Here is a 19,592-nt window from a genome sequence, read left to right as displayed (position 1 = left end):
ATGGAGATCTGTGTGTAGGCTGGAGAGTTAGATGTGGGGTACCTGGGCTGCTGGGAGCCCCAGTTGGAGGAATCGTCCTAACAACCTTAGGTGGCCAGACCTGCATGCTGAGGGAACTCTGATTCCACCCAATGGACCACGCCAATCCAGCCCAGACTAAAATGGAAGGGGGCCTCTAATTCATAATTAGGAAGCCCTCAAATAATATTTTCCTTAGATGATCACAGGCCTTGGGGAGTGCGGGGTGTGGGCACATCTGATCCCTGTGGCGTCATAGTGGTCACAGAGTCAGAGACTGTCCTACCAACCGTCCTTCTCTCCCACGTGCTTCTAATTCACAACTTCTTATCGCTTGGTGGGATCCCCAGAATCTTCTGGGAACAGCATAAATCGGTCCAATCTATTCCAACGGACTCTTTTCCCGTTGGATACGGGGCCTGTGAGAGGCCAAATGACTTCCCAGAGTCTCCAATAGCGACAGGAACGCGGGCCCGGGACTCTGCCCTGCGGATGTCCCACACCTATCGTTTGGCGGCGGGGGGGGGCTCCGGGGCCTGGGCTGAGCTCCCCGCCTCCTGGGGCCGAGGCGGGAACCCGACTAGCTCTGAGGTCTCGGCGGACTGCGAAGGAGGCGCTCGCAGCCGGGCCCGGACTCCAGCGCCCGGTTCCGGTTTTCGCCCCTCGTCGGCTTTCCTGCCCACTGGCCGGCGGGGGGGGCGGGGAAAGGGGCGGCACCAGGCCACGGTGGGCGGGGTCACGTGGCTCCTCCCCGCGACGGAGACAAGAGGTGCGGTGGAGGCGCCCGGCACCAAGTCGTCCGAAAGTTGTGCGCAGTGGTAGACTCCGCGCAGCTGCAGAGGATGGAGTGCTGTGGACGCGGCTCCGGGCCGCAGCCGTCGCTGCTGCTGCTGCTGCTGTCGCTGCTGCTGGTGGTGTCCGGCGCTGGCGCAGCCCCGCGCTCGGCGCTCTACTCGCCCTCCGACCCGCTGACGCTGCTGCAGGCTGGCACCCTGCGCGACGCCGTGCTGGACTCCCAGAGCGCCTGGGCGGTGGAGTTCTTCGCCTCCTGGTGCGGCCACTGCATCGCCTTCGCCCCGACGTGGAAGGCGCTGGCCAAAGACGTCAAAGGTGAGAAACTGGGTGCTGGGGGAGGCTCGCTCCCCTCGCCCCACCTGGGCGGATCCCCGCCACCTGCCTCACGGAGGCCCCTTAAACGCTCTCCGCTTCCTCCTGCCTGTCACCTCCGCCCATCTTCCTCTCTGCCCCTCCCAATTCCCCCCAGTTTCTCAGCCCTCAGCTCCATCTTTAGCTCCCGCCCCTCCCTTTCTTCTTCCCCTTGACCGGTGTCCCGAGTTTTCTCCCCGTCCCCGCGGTCTGGGTCCCCAGACCTGCTCTGCTTTCCTTGTCAGTCTTCTGCCGGCTTATGGCCCCCATACCTGCGACGTGGTCTCCTTTGTTCCTCCTCCCTGACACCTTACGGCTTCCTGTAGTTCAGCCTTGTGGCAGACCCCTTCCTACCAAGTTCCCCAGCTGCGGTGGGATCAGTGCTGGGGAGAAAAAGAACTGATACTCATTCTGCCGCCGCCCCTATTCCCACTCCCTCCTTCCTTTCCCCACCCGTTGGCTAGTAGACCCTGCTGGTAACGTAGACTTCCTTTCTCAGCTGTATCTTTGAGGCAGAGTTTCCCTGTTTGCTGTTTCCCGGCCGCTCCTGACCTGCTGCCTCCAGCTCCTTAGCTTCTGGGCCACATCCTTCTCTTTCCCCCTCCTTCTGCACCTTCTCCTTCTGCTTCAACCTGTGAGCCCAGAGGCCCGACTGAGGGCAGCCTCTTGGTGTGGGTTTGGCCCTTGCTCCATTTTCTCCTTCATTGGCCTGACCACTAATACCGTATTTCCTTCATTCTAAGAGACTGTCAGTTGTGAGACCCACCATTCATTTACTAACAGCCGGAGGGGTAGAGGGATAAGACGACCGACTGCTAATAGAGTTATAGAGATTTAAAGGTGTACTCCATTACAGAAAGGTTAATGTTTTTAAAAACTTAAGATTGGAGCTGAGTAAATATGGCAACAATAGTAATGAATATTTATTGAGTGCTTACTGTATTGTATGTCAGACACCTTCCTGAGTGAGTACTTGATATGTATTATCTCAGAGTTTCCTTTGCACAGGTAAAGATCCCTGTGGTGTCATCCATCTGCCTAGACCAGGTAGTGGGTATTTGGCGGGGCTGGCGTGGCGTGATGGTAGTGGTTTGCTTCTGATTTGCTGCCTCTGAATGGAGTTATTTCCTGATAACTAGGTGGTGCTAGGGCCCTAGCAGGGCTGCTGACCTTCAGCGGTCACTGAATGAGGCATCTTAGGGCGTAGGCCTCTTCCTGGAGAGGGAAGAACTGGAACTGTTGTTCCCCTGCTGTGCCGTTTTCTTGATACACTCAACTCTTTGCGGTAGAGTAGTGCATTTGTAGATGTTGGTTTTCAAACTCAGGCCACCTCTTCCCTTGAGCAGCTTGCAGGGTGGTTCCTGAAGTGGTTAGATGGAAAGATGTATCATCTGTTAGCCATATGGTCTTGGAAAGGTTTTTTTTTTGTTTTTTTTTTGTTTTTTTTTTTGCGGTACACAGGCCTCTCACTGTTGTGGCCTCTCTCGTTGCGGAGCACAGGCTCCGGACACGCAGGCTCAGCGGCCATGGCTCACGGGCCCAGCCGCTCCGCGGCATGTGGGATCTTCCCGGACCGGGGCACGAACCTGCGTCCCCTGCATCGGCAGGCGGACTCTCAACCACTGCGCCACCAGGGAAGCCCGGAAAGTTATTTTTAAACAAAACCGATGAACCGTTTTCCCTCCAGTTTACACGCAGACACTTGTCTGCATGCCTCTCTGTTCCCATCACTTGAATGTGCTATTTCTCAGCAGCTCTTCACACTGCATCATTTCAGTGATGTCAGCACATCTGGTCAGGGCAGGAGGTAGGAAGAGTGTTGAACTTGGAGCTGGAACACCTGAGGGGCACTAGGTGTTCAGGGGACACTGTGGGCCTGAACGTCATAAAAATTCCTACATCAGTTTACACTTTGAGGCCATAGAAGTCCCTTAATGGCCGCAGGTGGACTCAATCTAGAAGATTCTTACATCTTGAGAGTGCTGAACAGAAAGATTAGCTTCCAGCTGACTCATGGGTTTGGCCTCTGGCAACCCAGAGTTTTCCAATGAATTGCACATCCGGATTCTGACCCAGCCTGCTCCTGGATGAGGGTTGCCACTTCCCAAAGGGGTCTTCTCCCCAGTGCATGGAGTGAGAGTTTCCCTAAAAAAAGCAAATCAAAACTTAACGTCAGAAAGGAAAATGGTGTCCGTAGAGATGAACCACAGTCCATGGGAGATGGGAGATTCAGGTGAGAACTGGAAGTCTCCCATGAACCATGGAGGTGTCAGCCCCCTAAGCAAGATCATGTTGGGGGGAGCGCTGGCCGAACCTGGTGTTGGCCTGCAATGATAAAGAATGCTTCCACTCCAATCCAAGGAGGTGTTTCCTGGTGAGGCCCTTTAACATCTCCGTATTCTGAGGTTCCTTGAGAAAGTTTGGTCGTGGGCCGGCAGAGGGTTGCTCTTGCACCACCCTGGGCCCATGAGCCTGTGGCCCCTGCCCTCTGCCATTGGTATGAATGCCTTGGGTAGGAGCAGTGAGACTGTGGAAGGTCATGAGAGGAGAGAAGAATTTTGCAACCCTGCCCAACTGGCCTCAGGCATTTAATCTGACTGGCCCCGGCTCATTTCTTCAGTAAATTGTAGGCTAGGTTCTCTGCGGCAGTTGTTACCCTGGGGCAGAGCGCTTGTTTCTAAGGGTCTGGCTCACCCCTTTCTATCCCAGAGCAACTCTTACTGCCTCACAGTGTGTTTGGGAAATTGATTGTGTTCATTTTAGACCTTCAGTCCTCCTCACTGGCTAATCAGTCAGCAGATACTTGTTGAGTGACCTCTGTGTGCAGAGTATTGTTTACATTGCCATTGGGTAAATCACACAGCAGGGAAATTGGCACCAGTAAGAAGCTGTATTTGAAAAGGGTCAAAAGAGCATAACTCAGTCATTTCTTGTTTTGGGAATTCAGTGAAGGGGAAAGTGACAGAGGCCTGGTCACCAAAGGCCTTTATCTAAGCAGTTATTTATTATACACTTGCCTTATGTCAGGCACTGTGCTGAGGGCCTCTATAGGCCACTGTTGTGTATAATCTTTATGAGAAAATATCTGAGCAACAGATAACTTTTTTTTTTTTTTTAACCGATAAGTAACTTGCCCAAGATTACACAGATGCTGGAGGGGGTTCTTTTTTTATTTTATTTTTTTCTATTTTTGGCCCCACCATGCAGCATGTGGGATCTCAGTTCCCAGACCAGGGATCAAACCCACGCCCCTTGCAGTGGAAGCACAGTGTCTTAACCACTGGACCACCAGGGAAGTCCCTGGAGGAGGTTCTTTTTTTTTTTTTTTTAATAAGTTTATTCATTTATCTATTTATTTATTTTTGGCTGCGTTGGGTCTTTGTTGCTGTGTGCAAGCTTTCTCTTGTTGCGGCGAGTGGGAGCTACTCTTGGTTGTGATGCGCAGGCTTCCCTTTGCGGTGGCTTCTCTTGTTGCGGAGCATGGGCTCTAGGCACGTGGGCTTCAGTAGTTGTGGCGCACTGGCTCAATAGCTGTGGCTCATGGGCTCAGTAGTTGTGGCTCACGGGCTTAGTTGCTCCGCGGCATGTGGGATCTTCCCGGACCAGGGCTTGAACCTGTATCCCCTGCATTGGCAGGCAGATTCTTAACCACTGCGCCACCAGGGAAGTCCCTGGAGGAGGTTCTTGAACCCAGCTCTTCCTGACTCTCCAGAGCCTGGGCAGGTGGAGAGCGGGGAGAAGGAGGAAGCGTACTCCAGGTGGGAAAATGACCTGTGCAGAGTGTGGAGATGAGATTTGTAAGGCGTGGGTGTTGAGTGACAGCAAGCAGTGTTGGTTTCCTCCTTTTCTCTCCCAGGGCCGTCCTCTCCTGCTTGTACCCGTGCGCTGCTAGTGCAGAGCCTGGCGCAGGGTAGCAGCTCACTGAACACTCGTGCAGACCAATGGCACAAGCCTCACGGGCTTCCAGATGAGGCTGTGAGTGACCAGGTCTTCTGGGGCTGCCGTGGCTCCTCTTGACTCAGACCTGGGGTGTCATCCAGGTGTGAGGGGCGGGGAAGGCATTTTGTCCACGTCATGACCTCACTGCCCGGAAGCCGGCAACAAGGAGGAAGGGATGTCGTGGTAATGGCATAGGCCTGGCCAACTCCCTGTGTCAGGAGGACTCCCGGAGACTCAGGCGCGGGTCTCGTTCTGACCTCTCGACCTGACTGGCTCTTGTGGTTTGGGTGGGTCTGGCCCCTGCCTTAACAGAGGCCCAGGCTGCTTAGCACTCAGAGGCCTCACGGCCATGCTTCTTGGCGAGAGTGTTTTGCCATCCAACACCCCATGGTTGTCAGAGCTGGGAAGGACTGGAGACACCTTCATCTTGGCCCTCGTGTGACCGGTGAGGAAACGGAGACCCAGAGAGGAGACGTGTGGAGCTCATGGTGCTTCGACCAGTTGCAGCTGTCTGCAAGCCCTGTGACTCTGGGTCCTGTGCCCCTTCCTGGCCTTGTGAGTGGGGTGGGTATGCCGCCTGTGACTCCAGAAGGAGCCCATCCCCCTCACCAGAAAGCATCCCCTCTCCCGCCACCCAGGGTCCGCAGCTGTGCTGCCTACACTTCCCTCCCCTCCCGTCCGCTCCATTTGCTCATTTACTCTGTCAGTGGGGAGATTACTTTGCCAAGGCAGTAATTGCACCAGGAAAGTTTTTTTTCTCCCTAAGAGTAGGGCTGGACTGAGACTGCTAATCCTTTTGGTGTTAGGCCTGCAGGTTGTGGTATTAAGTCACCTGACACTTTAAAAAGCCTCTCTCCCCCAGCTCTGAACCTCTTTGACAGCAGTGCACTTCCCGTAAATGCAGCTTTGCTTTACCAGCGGAGCACCCAGATAAGGGTCCTCTCTATTCCTGGTACCGTTACTAGAATGACGAATAGTCAGGTCCGCAGTGATTAGGGTCAGAACAGAGCTTTATAGGTCATTATGGCTCCTTAAGGTCTTGACGTTGATATTCCTGGGAAACACTTCTCAGCCCGGACTCTCCCAGCACCTGACCGGCCCCAGGCTTCCCCTCCCCCTTCCCCTAGGGCTGGGGCTGGTAAGAAGAGGCACCGGTTCCTTTTCGTGGAGGTACAGGGAATCAAGGCGTAAAGAGAAGGAGTCCTGGACCTTCCAGGAGCTGGGAGCTGAGAACTCTCAGGCATCACCTCCCGCCTCCATCCCCATTACTAATACCCACCCCACCCTGTCCCCTCTGAGTTTCCTGGCTGGGAACAGAGAAGCTCTCTGTTGTGTCCTGGGCCCTCTCGAGACCACCGGGGAGGCTCAGATCCTGGGTTCAGATCCCACATTCACCACTGATGAGTTGTGTGCCTCGGGCACAGTTATCTGATCTCTATTTTACAGTCTAGAGAGGAATAAACACCTCCTTACTTTCTTCATAGCGTAGCTGCGCACATTAAACTACATACATTGGGCACATGATAAACTCTCTATGTGCCTGATATCACTGTCATCTACGTAAAGGCTGAGTCTATGATATTGACCAACTCTTGGGCGTTATAGAGAATGGTATGTGGCTAGAAGAGGAAACTGTCTTCACCATTTTCTCTCTCATGGGGAAGGTTGTGACTGGAGCAGACAGCAAAAGTCTAAAGGTAGCATCCTGACCCTGGTGAGGCAGAGGGACAGAAGTGGGGTTTGGGGTCTGGTAGCCCTGGGACCACTTGGAGGTCTCTTGGTCTCTGTCCTCGTTTGTAAAGTGGGTAAAATGGTGCCCACCTCCAATGGCGGCGGTCGAGTGGGAAAATCTGGAGGACACAAAATCCGTGGACGCTCGCTGAACACTAGCTTTCTGTCCTCTCCTCTCCCTGTGCCTTCAGAGCCTCATGCCCCAGCGGGCAACAAACACCAACTCTGGCCCGAGGGATGGCGGCCTGCACTCTTGGAGAGGAGAGGAGTGGAGTGGTTGAGGCCTGCTGTCCTTGGTCCCTGCCAGGTGGCCTTGTGAGACCCCCTGCCAGGGGCCCTCACTGGTGGAAGGACACAAAAGTGCCACTCTTCTGCCCTTAGGTCTAATTGACTTGCTGATTCTTTTGAGAACAGCCGGGCCTCTCCTGGGGGTCTCCCTGAAAAAAGCCCTAGATGCAGAGCCGGAGCCAAGCCTGACATGTGCCAGATGACCCTACAGGGTGACCTGTGCTTCCCACCCTCTGCTGGGCCTCCCTTGGGCAGGAGAGGAGCCATAGAAAGGAGGCCTGGGCTGCTCTGCCTGTGATCCAGGGCAAAACCCCATCCCTGGGCAGCTCACGTCTCCTGCATTCACAGGTGACGGGCATTAACCTCACCCCCTGCCTGGACCTGAGGATAGAGTAAGGCTGAGAGAAGATGTTCCAGCCCTGTAGCGGCCCCGGGACTGGGTCAGTTGTATCATTCAGTCGACAGTCACTGAGCACCTGTTGTGTGCAGGCTAATGGGGAAGCTAGGCAAGGAGGATGCAAGGATGAAGAGACGTTTAGGGATGGACAGGCTTGTAACTGTGTGGTGGAAACGAGAGCAGGGTCCTGAGCCTTGGGCTTGGGGGAAGAATCCCGTTCAAACTGAGTTGTACCTGACAACTGGGAGTTTGTTGGGAGGGTAGGGGTGGCTGTGGGAATAGCCTAGATGAGCATTGTGCTTTCAAGGAAGGAGAAAACTTTCAGCGTTCTTGGAGCATAATTTGGGGAAATGGTAAGAGGAAGCTGGGTGGGGAGGGACCAGATTAAGAATGGCCTGATGCCTGTTGGGTTTTCTTCTAGAGGCAATGGGAGCCCCCGAAGAATATTGAGTAGAGAGCGACATAGATCTGCAGATAGAAAAGATCACTGGTGGCTGGGTAGCCTGGTGATGGAGCATATTAGAACCTTGGCCAGGAGGGAAATGAGACATTTCATCTGGACAAGAAACCCTGCACTAGCTCCCTAGGAGGGTGGGTCAGAGGCGACGTGAGAGGTAAAGAACCCGGGGAGAGGAGACATGGGGGAGGGCAGGAAGAGACTCGGGACGGGGGTGGGGGGGGGGGGGGGTGCGGACAGGACAGGAAGCTGGTTGGTATTATTGGTTCCGCGTGGCTGGACTGCCTGACTCTGTCCCTCCTACGTGGTGCTGGCAGTGGGGGAGGGGTCAGGGGAGAGCAGAGTGTCAGGGAGGGCAGGAGGGCTGCTGTGTCGAGCCCAGTGTGGAGCAGACCCTGGTCACTGACCACAGCAGGCTGCCCTTCCAGCTAGATGTAAAGCTGAAGGATGCAGGCCGTTCGGGTTGGCGTGTATTTGTAGCTCAAACTGTTGCCCTCCTGTGCTAGGGGAGCCGAGAGCTCGCCAGAAGGGGTTTGGTGAGATGGGGTAGCGGGGGATGTTGGGGAAATGGCATCGCAGCGTGTGGCTCACCTGTCTCTGCTGAACACTTCCATTCACACCCCACTCCCCCGTCCCCACTCCCTCCCTCCTGCCAGGATTCAGTGCCAAATGTCCATTGCCAGCAAGAAAGGAGAAGGGGAGAGGGGCTGGGGGGGGAGCGGGTGTTGCCTCTGGCCTGCCTCACAGTGCCAGACCCCCTCCCTCGTGTCACCCCAAGAAGGACCAGCTTAGTTGCTCTGAACCTTCGGAGCCTTTCCTTTGAGGGATGGGTCAGGGGTGTCTGGGAGGCATCCTGGCTCTTAGACTATACATCTGTTGTGGAAGTGAGGGTGACACTCCTACCCTGGGCATAAAAGGTTCTGGGAGCTCTGATGCCTTTGGAAGTAGTGGTTTTTCAGATGTTGTAAGGGAAAGGTTCTGGGGCGAGGTAAGAGGTCCCGGCAAAGCCACAGGTCTCAGGGATGTTATTTGGATATTAGTCTTCCGTCATTAGCGAGTTCTGCGTGGGCTGCCTGTGTAAGTCCCCCCATCCCATCCTGTGCTCCAGGTGGGAGGGGTAGGGCCCTGTGGGGAGCATGTGTGCCCTCCCCGACTCCTCAGGCAGCCTTGCCCCTTCCCTCATCGGCCTGGAGATGCCCGCGTCGGGGAGGGTGCTGGGGAGCCAGCCCTGAGCCCCAGGCCGGCGCGCCCACGCTGGCCCCTGCCTGCCTTCCCGCGGCATCGCCTCTGCAGCCCTGTTCACTCTCCCCTCCTCATCTGCTCACCCCGTGCCCTGGTTGCCTGTCACCTGGACTGACGGTCAGGGCTCCACTCGGTTCTCGCCTTTCCTGCCAGGCCCCTGCTTGGTGCCCAGGGTTGGTCTGCCCTGCGGCCACGTACCTTCACAGCCCCGTGCCACACGGCGTGGCACCAGCGCATCGCCAGCTCACCGTCTGTGCAGCTTCACGTGCACATCCTCCATCCCGGCGGGAGCAGCCTCACCGTAGTGTGGCACTTTGGTAGGTGCTCCCGGGGCACCTGACCTGGAACTGGAGCTCAGGAGGCCTGCCCGGTAGATGAGTTTGTTTTCTGTTTCCCAGATGCGGGGCTGTGGCCCAGAACGGTGCCATTGTTCTCTCTGCCAGTAAGTTCCAGCGGAGGGAGGCCTTGTGGCCTGGGGCCTGATGAAGGAGCAGGGTGCCCAGGCAGCCGGCCTGGGGAGCTGTTATCGTCCAGACTTTGGCCTCAGGGCTTCTTTCCCTGTGGCTTCTAGATCCCAGGTGTCTTCACCTTCCTCCCCTGCACTTCTGCCTCCACCCCTGGCCGGGGGGCCGGTCCCCACCACCCTGTGTCCCACCCACCCAAGCTGGGCTGCTGGCCACTACCTCTGGCCTCAGAGGCCTTCACCGAGGGTCCGCGGGGGAACTCAGCCCTCCTGAGGCGTGCTCTTCACCCCTCTGGAACTGATCCTCTCCAGAGGGCAGCAGAGACAGAGGCAGTATCCCAGGGGCTTTTCCCCGAGAGGGCCAGGCTCATCTCATCTCTCTCTTCAGCTCCTCCAGCCCCTGTGCCCCTCCCCAACTGCAGAACAACGGGGGACACAGCTTGCTGTTCTGAGTGGGTTACCGGAGCTATTTAACTGTGTCCTAAGCACAGGCTAAATGCAGAATAACCCAACTATCTCTGAGGCCGTGTTTTGAGGAAGGGGTGACCTTTCTCCTAAGAGCTTTGGAGGCAGGTGCCGTGGGCACTGGTGGCGGTGGGCGAGGTCAGCAGGCAGAGGTGCCAGCCCCTCTTACTTACCTCAGGGTTGTTTTCGTTTCTTTTTTTTTTTTGTCCTTTCAGGTTGGAGGCCGGCGCTGAATCTCGCCGCCCTGGACTGTGCTCAGGAGACCAACACCGCAGTCTGCAGAGACTTCGACATCCCTGGCTTCCCGACTGTGAGGGTGTGTGACCAGGAGGGGCGAGCGGGCTCGGGGGCAGTGCTGTCGGAGCACATTGTCAGCTGCTCCATGCTTCCCTGGTGTCTGCCTGACTGCTGGGCTCTGTGGTGTCCTCCCAGGCTTCTGGGCTTGACCTGCTTAAATCACAGCCCCTAGAGCATGTACCTCTTTTAGAGGCAGAAAGGGATGTGAGCTGGGAGGCAGAAAAGAAAGAGGCTCACTTGGTCTGGCACATGCTCCCCATTATAAGGAAAAGGGGCTGTGTGTGGTTGTGTTGGGATGGGCAGATTGTAGCTGTGAGAACTGATCATCACCTGAGCTGGTGAGAGCTCCCAGCTCCCAGGGGCCTCTTTCCAATCAATTCCTCTCCCGCCTGACCTCCCAGCCTTAGAGGGCTGATCTAAACCCTGTGAAACCGGGCTTTAGGCTCTGACCCACCTGTAGGCAGGATCAGACCCAGGGGGTCTCATGGTCCCCCAGAAAAGGTCCCCTGAGACAACTGGCCAACCTCATCCTCATCAGGCAAGTGCCTTGAACCCAAGAGGCTCAGAAGTGACCTGGCAGGAGAGCCTTAGCCCGGTGCCTCAGGCAGCAGGGATCTCCATCACGGGAGACATCACACCCAACACGCGAGGGCCCTGTCACCCCGCCTCTGGCTGCAAGTAGCACGGGCTCTCTGATGAGGCCCTGCCTGCCAGCCTGCCCACCGCGGGCATCAGCCACTTAATTCACATCTGGACAACTTCCAAGGCTCTCACATCAGAGGCTCTGGGAAGCCCAGAGCAGCAAGGCTGTGCCGTTATACTTAGCACCCTCCCCAGAGCTCAGGCCCAGCCGTAATCCAGTTAGTTCTCTTCCAAATTAAAGAATCCAAATCAAAATCTCCCTCTCCACCTATAAATAATTAGCCTGCTCCCACCAGAATGGCATCTAGAAAAGCAATTTCCTCTGTGGCCACTAAGAATAATCAGGAGATACGTTCGGTAGATCTCCTTTCTGCCCGTGGACGCCACCGAGTAAGCATCGTCGACGTCTCCCCCACCTCCACTGCCGTCGTGTCTAAGTCAGAGTCACCCAAAGAGCCCGAACAGCTGCAGAAGCTCTGCATCGGAGGTCTGAACTTTGAAACAACCGATGACAGTCTGAGGAGCCATCGTGAGCAGCGGGGAGCGCTCACAGACTGTGGTAACGAGGGATCCAAGCACCGGGCGCTCCAGAGGCTTCGGGGTTGTCACGTGTGCCACTGTGGAGGAGGTGGATGCGGCCATGAAGGCAAGGCCACACGAGGTGGATGGAAGAGTTGGGGAACCAAAGAGGGCCGTCTCAAGAGAAGATTCTCGAAGACCTGGTGCCCACTTAACTGTGAAAAAGATTTTTGTTGGTGGCATTAAAGGAGACACTGAAGAACATCACCTAAGAGATTATTTTGAACAGTATGGGAAAACTGAAGTGATTGAAATCATGACTGACCGAGGCAGTGGCATTGCTTTCGTAACATTTGATGACCATGACTCTGTAGACAAGATTGTCATTCAGAAATACCACACTGTGAATGACCACAACTGTGAAGTAAGGAAAGCCCTATCTCAGCAAGAGACGGCTAGTGCCTCATCCAGCCAAAGAAGTCGAAGTGGTTCTGGAAACTTTGGTGGTGGTCGTGGAGGGGGTTTTGGTGGGAATGACAGCTTTGATCGTGGAGGAAACTTCAGTGGTCGAGCTGGCTTTGGTGGCAGCCGCAGTGGTGGTGGATATGGTGGCAGTGGGGATGGCTATAATGGATTTGGTAACGATGGAAGCAATTTTGGAGGTGGTGGAAGCTACAATGATTTTGGCAGTTACAACAATCAATCTTCAAATTTTGGACCCATGAAAGGAGGAAACTTTGGAGGCAGAAGTTCTGGCCCCTATGGTGGTGGAGGCCAATACTTTGCCAAACCCCCAAACCAAGGTGGCTGTGGTGGTTCCAGCAGCAGCAGTAGCTGTGGCAGTGGCAGAAGGTTTTGATTACTGCCAGGAAACAAAGCTTAGCAGGAGAGGAGAGCCAGAGAAGTGACAGGGAAGCTACAGGTTACAACGGATTTGTGAACTCGGCCAAGCACAGTGGTGGCAGGGCCGAGCTGCTACAAAGAAGACACGTTTTAGACAGTGCTCACGTGTATGGGCAAAAACACTCGAGGACTGTGTTTGTTACTAATCGTATAACAGGTTATTTTAGTTTCTGTTCTGTGGAAAGTGTAAAGCATTCCAACAAAGGGTTTTAATATAGATTTTTTTTTTGCACCCATGCTGTTGATTGCTAAATGTATAGTCTGATCATGACGCTGAATGAATGTCTTTTTTTAAAAAAAAAAAAAGAAGAATCAGGGAATGCCTTTGAAGACTGAAAAGCCAAGCATTGCCCCTGGAACAAGATATCTCTGAGTTCAGGGGCTTCAGTTGCCAGGCAGAACCATGAACCATATCTGAGCCTGATGAGGCCAGGAGAATTCATCTGGAGAGCAAGGCCCCAGGCTCCTCCAGCAACATCCAGCTCTAACTCCATGTGACCTTTCTGTTCTCATGGCCAGTGAAATCCTGCTGCGTTCAGGGTTTCCACAGCCCCGGAGAGCTCCCTCCCACGCTCCTGTTACCACTTAGGGTCAGGGCCCAAGCCCCCATTCAGCTGGCCTGGGGAAGTGTCCTGAGCCAACAGCTACTGCCGTCTCATTTAGAGGTGGCAGCGGAGACATTGTTTGTCAACTGTCTCTTTTAAGTAAAAGGCTTCCATGACAGGGCCATTGTCCTATCCTTGGCCCCAAGATGTGTAACTTAAAATATTCAAAATTACTCTCCAAGGGGAGGACGGAGCCCTCTGTTCCTTCTGCTGAGGCAGGGCAAGCAGCCCCACGTGGGAAGCTGGGGGAAGATCAATGTGGCAGCAGGAGTCCCTGCACAGGGGAAGGGGGTTGGCATTGGTCCCGTGGCCAGGTCGGGACATCCTGTGGGGGTTCGGTGGGGGCTGGTGCCTGGGACATTCTGTTTCTGTCTGAAAGAGGCTGGGGCTCGGGGGGTTGGAAGGAGGTGGCCCAGGTATGTCGGGAGATCCAGAAGCTTCTCAGCACCTATCTGAGTCATTCAGCACACACAGCCTGAGTGCCCCCAGTGACTAATCATCTCCTCAACTGCCCATCCTGCTGTGGGAGGGGTGCTGGCAGAGCCCTAAGCTGGGCTCCTTAACTGCCTTCACACTGGCGGCATCTGGCTGGGCTGGGCTGAGCTGGGCTGGTAGTGACCTGTGCATTTCTTACGAGCTCCAGAGACCAGTGTTGTGACCTCCCCTCGGCCAAGCCCTCCCAGCCTCTCCTGAGGAGGCTGCAGTTCAGTTTCAGCAGGGAGAGGGGCTCTGTGCCTTGTCCTTAGGGCTCTGGTCCAGGGTACAAGTGGTTCTAGCTCCTGATCAGTCTCTGTTCTAAGGCCCTAAGCAGTGGCTTTCAAACATTGTTACTGTGACCTACAACATTTACAGTGAGATCCAGAAGTTGGTTTGTATCTGTTATCCCTAAAACAAGTGTTTCATAAAACACTATTCTTCGTAAGTGCAGTACATGCTATTTTCTGTTCTGTGTATTTTTTAAAAAGTACTGGCTGTGATTCACTAACTTGATTTTACAACTTACCACTAGATTACTTCTAGTGTTTGGAAAACACGACTCAGATTCCAGATCTCCAGAGATTCTGGCCCGTTGAGAGCCCGGTGTGCGTATGGGCTGCGTGGCTGGACCCCCTGGGAAGCAGTACACCCTAGAGGTGGGCCTGGCTGCCAGCAGGCCAGAGAGATGGCCCTGTACCTGTCTGCCATCCCCTGGGGACTGGAGCCTGTCCTCACTCCCACCCATCAAGGCTGAGAGCTCTAAGATGAGGACATGTGTTGAACAGGGGGAGAGAGTGTCGCTGGTATGACAGGGACAGGCCCGTACAAGAGTATGGCCACTCCCAGTAACATGTGTCATTGTCCCTTTCCTCTGCCTCCTGCGCCTTGTCTCCATGAGCAAACAGTGCGCTTCTACCAGCCCAGCCTGTTTAGCAAACAACTGGCCCTGCAAGGCGGTCCAGCTGTGTCCGGGCCCTATCAAACTGGAGCCGGTGCCCATCTGGAAGAGAACAGAGGGGAGGGAGGGAAAGGTAGCTTAAAGCTGGTTTTGGCTGGAGCTTGGGGACCTAGAGGCTGGAACTTCAGGGGTAGAGGCTTTGCCAGTGGGCTGCAGGAGTGCCCCTCAGTGGGTAATGGAGTAGGACCCTTTGTAGCCAAAGGCCTGGCTGGGATCAAGATTACAGGAAGCAGCAGCATTGGGTGGGAGAGGACAGAAGTCTTCCCTTTGCAAGATTCTGAGGAGATAATTGACACGAGTTCAAATCCTGGCTCCCCTGCTTACTGTGACTCGGGAAATCATTTAATGCCCTAGCCACTGGCCTCAGTTTCTTTGTCTGAAAAATGGGATGATAATATCTACCTAATAGGATTGTTGCCAACTATGAAATGAGGTCTTACGTGGGAGAGTGCCAAGACACTGTGGTATTATTCAAAGTTCCATAAATGTTAGTTGTCTTCCTTCCTGTTGCCCTATGGGCTCGTGGTAGCCCCTCTGTGATACCCCATTTGAGGCAGTCCATCCATCAACAGCCGTTGAGTGAATATCTGCTCGGGGCACAGCACTGTGCTCATCATCATGGAGAAGCCAGACCTGTAGGCCATGGCCAGAAACATAAGCGAGGGCGTCCAGACAGGAAGGCGCTGAGCACAAGGGCACTCAGAGCTCCCAGCTAGTTGACAGGCAGAGAGTGATGTGTACATGGTGAACGCTGGGGGCGTTTGCCTGGGGTCACTGAGTTCTTTCCTTCCCACATCAGAAGAGGACTTCATGGGGGAGGAGGAGTTCCCGGAGGTGGGGGACTTCCGAGTGGGTGGAGTTTGGCTGGGAGAGAGGAGGAATGCGGGCAGGATGTGAGAGCAGAGGATGTGGGTGGAACAATGTGGGGAGTTGAGAAGGCTGGTCTGGCTGGAGCAGAGGCTCTTGTGCGGGGCTGAGGCAGGACCCTGGAAGGAGGGAGCCCAGGGATGGCAAGTCCTTGAATTCAAGGCTGGGAGTGGGGAGTACCGTCTGGGCTGTTACTTTTTGTGGCTCTTGTGAGATGTCAGGGAGGAGGACAGGACTCAGAAAGACATCTCCTGCCTCTCTCTGGAAAAAGGAGATAGGCCCCCCTCCCAGCAGTCACCTGCCCTCTGCCAGGTCTCTCCTCCGCTGACGGTCCACGAGGTAGGAACGGTTGAGCTGGTGCATCCTCGCAGGCTCGCTGTAGGGATTTGGAGGTCACTCTCCTTAAAACTTGTTTTGAAAGCTTGGATTCAGTGCCATTGATGGTTGCCACTACAAAGCGTGCTTTCTGTTTAGCCTTATTTGGCCCCCAGGAAGGCAGTTGCTCCTGGATAGGTTGGTAAAGACCTGCCCAATGCCATCTGGTCACCTGCCTTTGCGGACACAGGGAGGATTCCAGGGGCTCCACGGTTGGGGAGGGCAGAAGCTCCTGTGTCAGGTGTTGAGAGGAAAGGGACTGGGTGCTGACCGCTTCTGGAGGAAAGGAAACTCCCTGCTGGAGTCTTAATTGCCTGTTTCCAAGGAGTGGTAGCCCTTTCCCTTGGGTAGGGCACACGCCTCCAACAGCTGAATTAATAAGGATGCAGATTAATAAGGGGACAAAAACGTGCCCTGACTCGATTTTAATGTGATTTTTGCATGAGCTTCCAAGCTGATCAAAGGGTAGAGATTCTCTGTTCAACTGAACAGATGTCCTTTGAGTGTTTCCATGTCCTAGACACTGTGCCAGGCACTGTGGGGCTTGCAGAGGTGGGAGGTGGACATGATCAGACCAGAATTGTCCCTTAGAAACCCAAACAAAGTGGCAGTGAGGGTGATGGCTCTATCATTTGAAAAGATGGAGCATATGACCATTTCTGAGGGCATGAGGTGGGGACAGGTAGAGACAGTTGTAGTGGCCCAGGAAGTAGGTGGTAGGCTCTGGTCTAGAAAAGGCAACTGGTCTCAAGGACTGTAGAAGAGATATCACAAAGGTCAAGTTCACAGACCACAGGCGTTGGTCTGGGTGATGGGGAGGAGGGCGATCACTGGGTGAGGGAAGGAACATGGGTGGAGAAACAGGTTGTGGGAGGGGTGACTCAGTCTTGCAGAGTGTGTGTGTATTGGGGGAGGGCTGCCCTGACACCTGGAAGAAACAAGTTAAGACAGGTGAGGACCTGAGACGGGGTTCAGGTCACAAGCCATTTGGACAAGGTAGATGACATCAGCAAGGGAGACAAACAATGGGTTGGTTTGTCCATTCACCCATTTATTCACTCATTCATTCAAAAGCATAGCTTGAGCCCCTCGTTTGTGACAGCACCTCCCAGGGCTTTTTAAACAGCAGAGTGCCATGGTCCGACACGTGGCTGGAGGAGAAACTGGGGGCAGGAGATGGCGCAGGAGAGGAGTCCAGAGCAAGGCTGGGACAAGGGCGAGGGGAAGGCTGTGAAGGTGGCCATGAAGGCCCGGGCAGTGTCAGGAAGACCAAGGGAAGGTGGTGACATGAAGGCAAAGAAGGAGAGTGGCGGGAAGATGTGGCACAAAAAAAAAAACCCTGGCCGAGGGGGGAGAAACAGGCAGTGATAGCATCAGATACTGCAGAGAGAGCAGGAAGGGCTGGAAGGTCATTGGACCAGCCAAAGAGAAGGTCAGCTGAGCTTTCCAGGAGTGGTCCCAGCTGAGCGGTGGGGGCATGAGCCGCAGCCAGCTTCGCGGGAAGGAAGAGGACTGAGGGCAGACACTGTTTCGAGAAATTTGGTAGCACCGGGAAGTGCTGGAGAAGCCTCTGTTCCCATCCTCCATCCCTTCGTGTCCTGTTTTTTAACTTTAGATTAGGAGGATCTGAACCTGTTTGCAGGCCTAGGGAAGGAGCTGGTAGACAAGGGGAAAGATGAAAGAGAGATTAGTTGATAGGAAAAAGTTCCTCTAGAGTGTGAGGTATGGGAACCAGCCCTCACTTGGTGACATTGTTCTGGAAGGTGGCTGGGAAGCTTCTGGGGACAGAAGGGAAGCCTGCGTGACTGAAGTAACTGGAGAGAGGAGGGTGCCTTCCCTGTGGCCCTGTACCTCATGAAGGAGGGGAGCTCTTGGAATTCCTGCACTCCCCTATTGCAGGCTCCTGTCTGACTCCCCACTGCCCACAGCTGGGGCCTTCAGAAGGCTCAGCTGGGGTCTGGGGAGGCCGCCCTTTGATGGAAGTAATGCCAGGCCCTTTTCATAAGGCACCTGCTCAGATCTTGGAGGCCTGATGGTTGAAGAAGAGTCAACCACACTACTTTACAGTGGCCGACAGTAACAACTGTAGCCGTGGAGAGCCACATGGCTTAAGGCGTCAAGACGTCAGTCATGTTTTTCTGCCTGTGGAAGCAAGTTGAAGTCTGTTCTGTCTGTACAAGGGCACCGTCACTGTGAATAACTGCAGCTGTAAAGGTCATCCTCTGGGTTATTATCTGTGAGCAAACCAAACCTCAAATAGGTGTGTCTTTTATTTTGTTCCTGAGAAACAGTGTCAGCCCATAAATGCCTTAACGTGCTTTATCTACTTGAGTTCATGTCACAGTCCTAGAAAACTCGGCTCGTTTTTACAAGCATAAGGGTAGCGTATACTTTTATTCATTCACAATGTATTCAGTGACTGCGAAGAACACTCTTGTGAGTATATGTGGCATGTGTCCGTGGCTGGTTTTCACCCAGAATAAAAGTTTATATGAATGCTCCAAGTAGAGAGAGGATAAAACAGGGTCCAGGTGAGGTCAGCAGTAGCGGGAGAAGGTTGCAGGTGGGGAGAGATGGGCGGCTCCTCTGCATCTTTGTTGTTCATGTGGGAGAGGGGGGCAGGTGGCCTCCAGATTTCAGTTTTCTGCCTACAAATGGCTAGAACCGACAAATCTAGCTGATCAGTGTTTCCTAGGGTTTCAAAGGAACGAGGGAAGGGGCTGATGACGATATAATAGTGATAATGTTAACATTTATTGATTTCTTACAGTGTGCACCAGGTACAGTGCCAAGCACTTTGGATTGTATTGTCATTGAATCCTCGCAGCAATTCTCCAAGGTAGATGGTGTCATCCTCATCTTAAAGATGAGAAGGTTCAGAGAGGTTAATAGAGTGCCCAAGGTCACACAGCAAGAGCATAGCAGAGCCAGGCCTTGAACCCAGGTCCGGTAGACCTGAGGGCCTGCATTCAGCCACCAGCTTGGGATAAGGCCGAGCAGCTGTGCTACTCGGCAGAGGCCCAAGGTGGCTACAAGTAGCCCCAAGGTTAGGGACCTCAAGAGGAGGCCTCTTCCCAGACTGCAGGCTCTCCCCCAGGCAGTTAAGTGGCCATCTGTCAGGACAACTGAACTCTGTTACCTCCTGAGCCCAGGAGAGCTCAAGCCAGAGTTCTGGCAGCTCTCCCACCGCTTAGACAGGAGCTCAGATTCTAAGGAGTTGTCCTCTGTTCTCTCTGTCCTCTCTCCCAAGGAGGCAACAGACTGGGCCTGGGTGTCATGTACATGGGGAGAGAGTTAAACTGGCCCATCTGTAATAAGGCTTGTTTCTTCAGGGGCTCAAGCCCACCCCTCAGTAGAACCAAACTGGACACCCCTCCCTTCTGGAGTGTCTGCTGAGCCAGGCTGGGAGTCCTCGGTGGCCAGAGACATGAGCCTCGCTGCCCCTTTTCCAAGATAAGGAACCAGGACAGATCGCCTCAGAGAGCAGCTAACGTTGTCCAGGGTGTGCGCGGGGGGTGTGAAGTGACTTCACTTTATTTTTTCGGATGGGTCTGCATCACTTATTCATAGAGCAACTATTTTCTAGTCCCTATGTGCCGGGTCCCAGCACTTCGTAGAAACAGACCCCCCTCAGCCAGGTGTCCGAGCCGCAGCTTCCCGGGGTGCTCCAGAGCTGTGAGGGTGGGGATCAGATGCAGGACACCAGGGAGAGGAACCAGGGTCCCGCTCCAAGAGCAGAGACCTCCTGCTCTCATTTTACAGATAAAGAAACTGAGGCTCACAGAAGTTAAGTCATTTCCCCA

General features: G+C 54.4%; 1 protein-coding gene and 1 pseudogene across 2 annotated transcripts in view; both read left to right on the top strand.

Annotated features, from left to right (window-relative positions):
• The first annotated feature begins 817 nt into the window (after window positions 1-817).
• Window positions 818-19,592, top strand: part of QSOX1 (quiescin sulfhydryl oxidase 1) — a 41,232-nt gene continuing 22,457 nt past the window's right edge. Inside the window, exons 1-2 of one of the 2 annotated variants that reach the window (XM_027086152.1) lie at window positions 818-1,128; window positions 10,362-10,462. In XM_027086152.1, coding sequence (XP_026941953.1) covers window positions 861-1,128; window positions 10,362-10,462 — 369 coding nt within the window. In that variant the 5' untranslated portion in view covers window positions 818-860. Of the gene's footprint in view, window positions 1,129-10,361; window positions 10,463-13,527; window positions 19,471-19,592 lie in introns of those variants that run through there. The other variant, XM_027086153.1, reaches the window with a different exon arrangement.
• Window positions 10,469-12,563, top strand: LOC113609137 (heterogeneous nuclear ribonucleoprotein A1-like; annotated as a pseudogene).

Source organism: Aethalodelphis obliquidens, unplaced genomic scaffold (genome assembly GCF_003676395.1).
Source record: "Aethalodelphis obliquidens isolate GAN/ISIS:26980383/991018 unplaced genomic scaffold, ASM367639v1 scaffold55, whole genome shotgun sequence".
Taxonomy (NCBI): domain Eukaryota; kingdom Metazoa; phylum Chordata; class Mammalia; order Artiodactyla; family Delphinidae; genus Aethalodelphis; species Aethalodelphis obliquidens.
The sequence above is the reverse complement of the archived record's forward strand: the minus strand, read 5'-3'. Positions and strand labels throughout refer to the sequence as shown.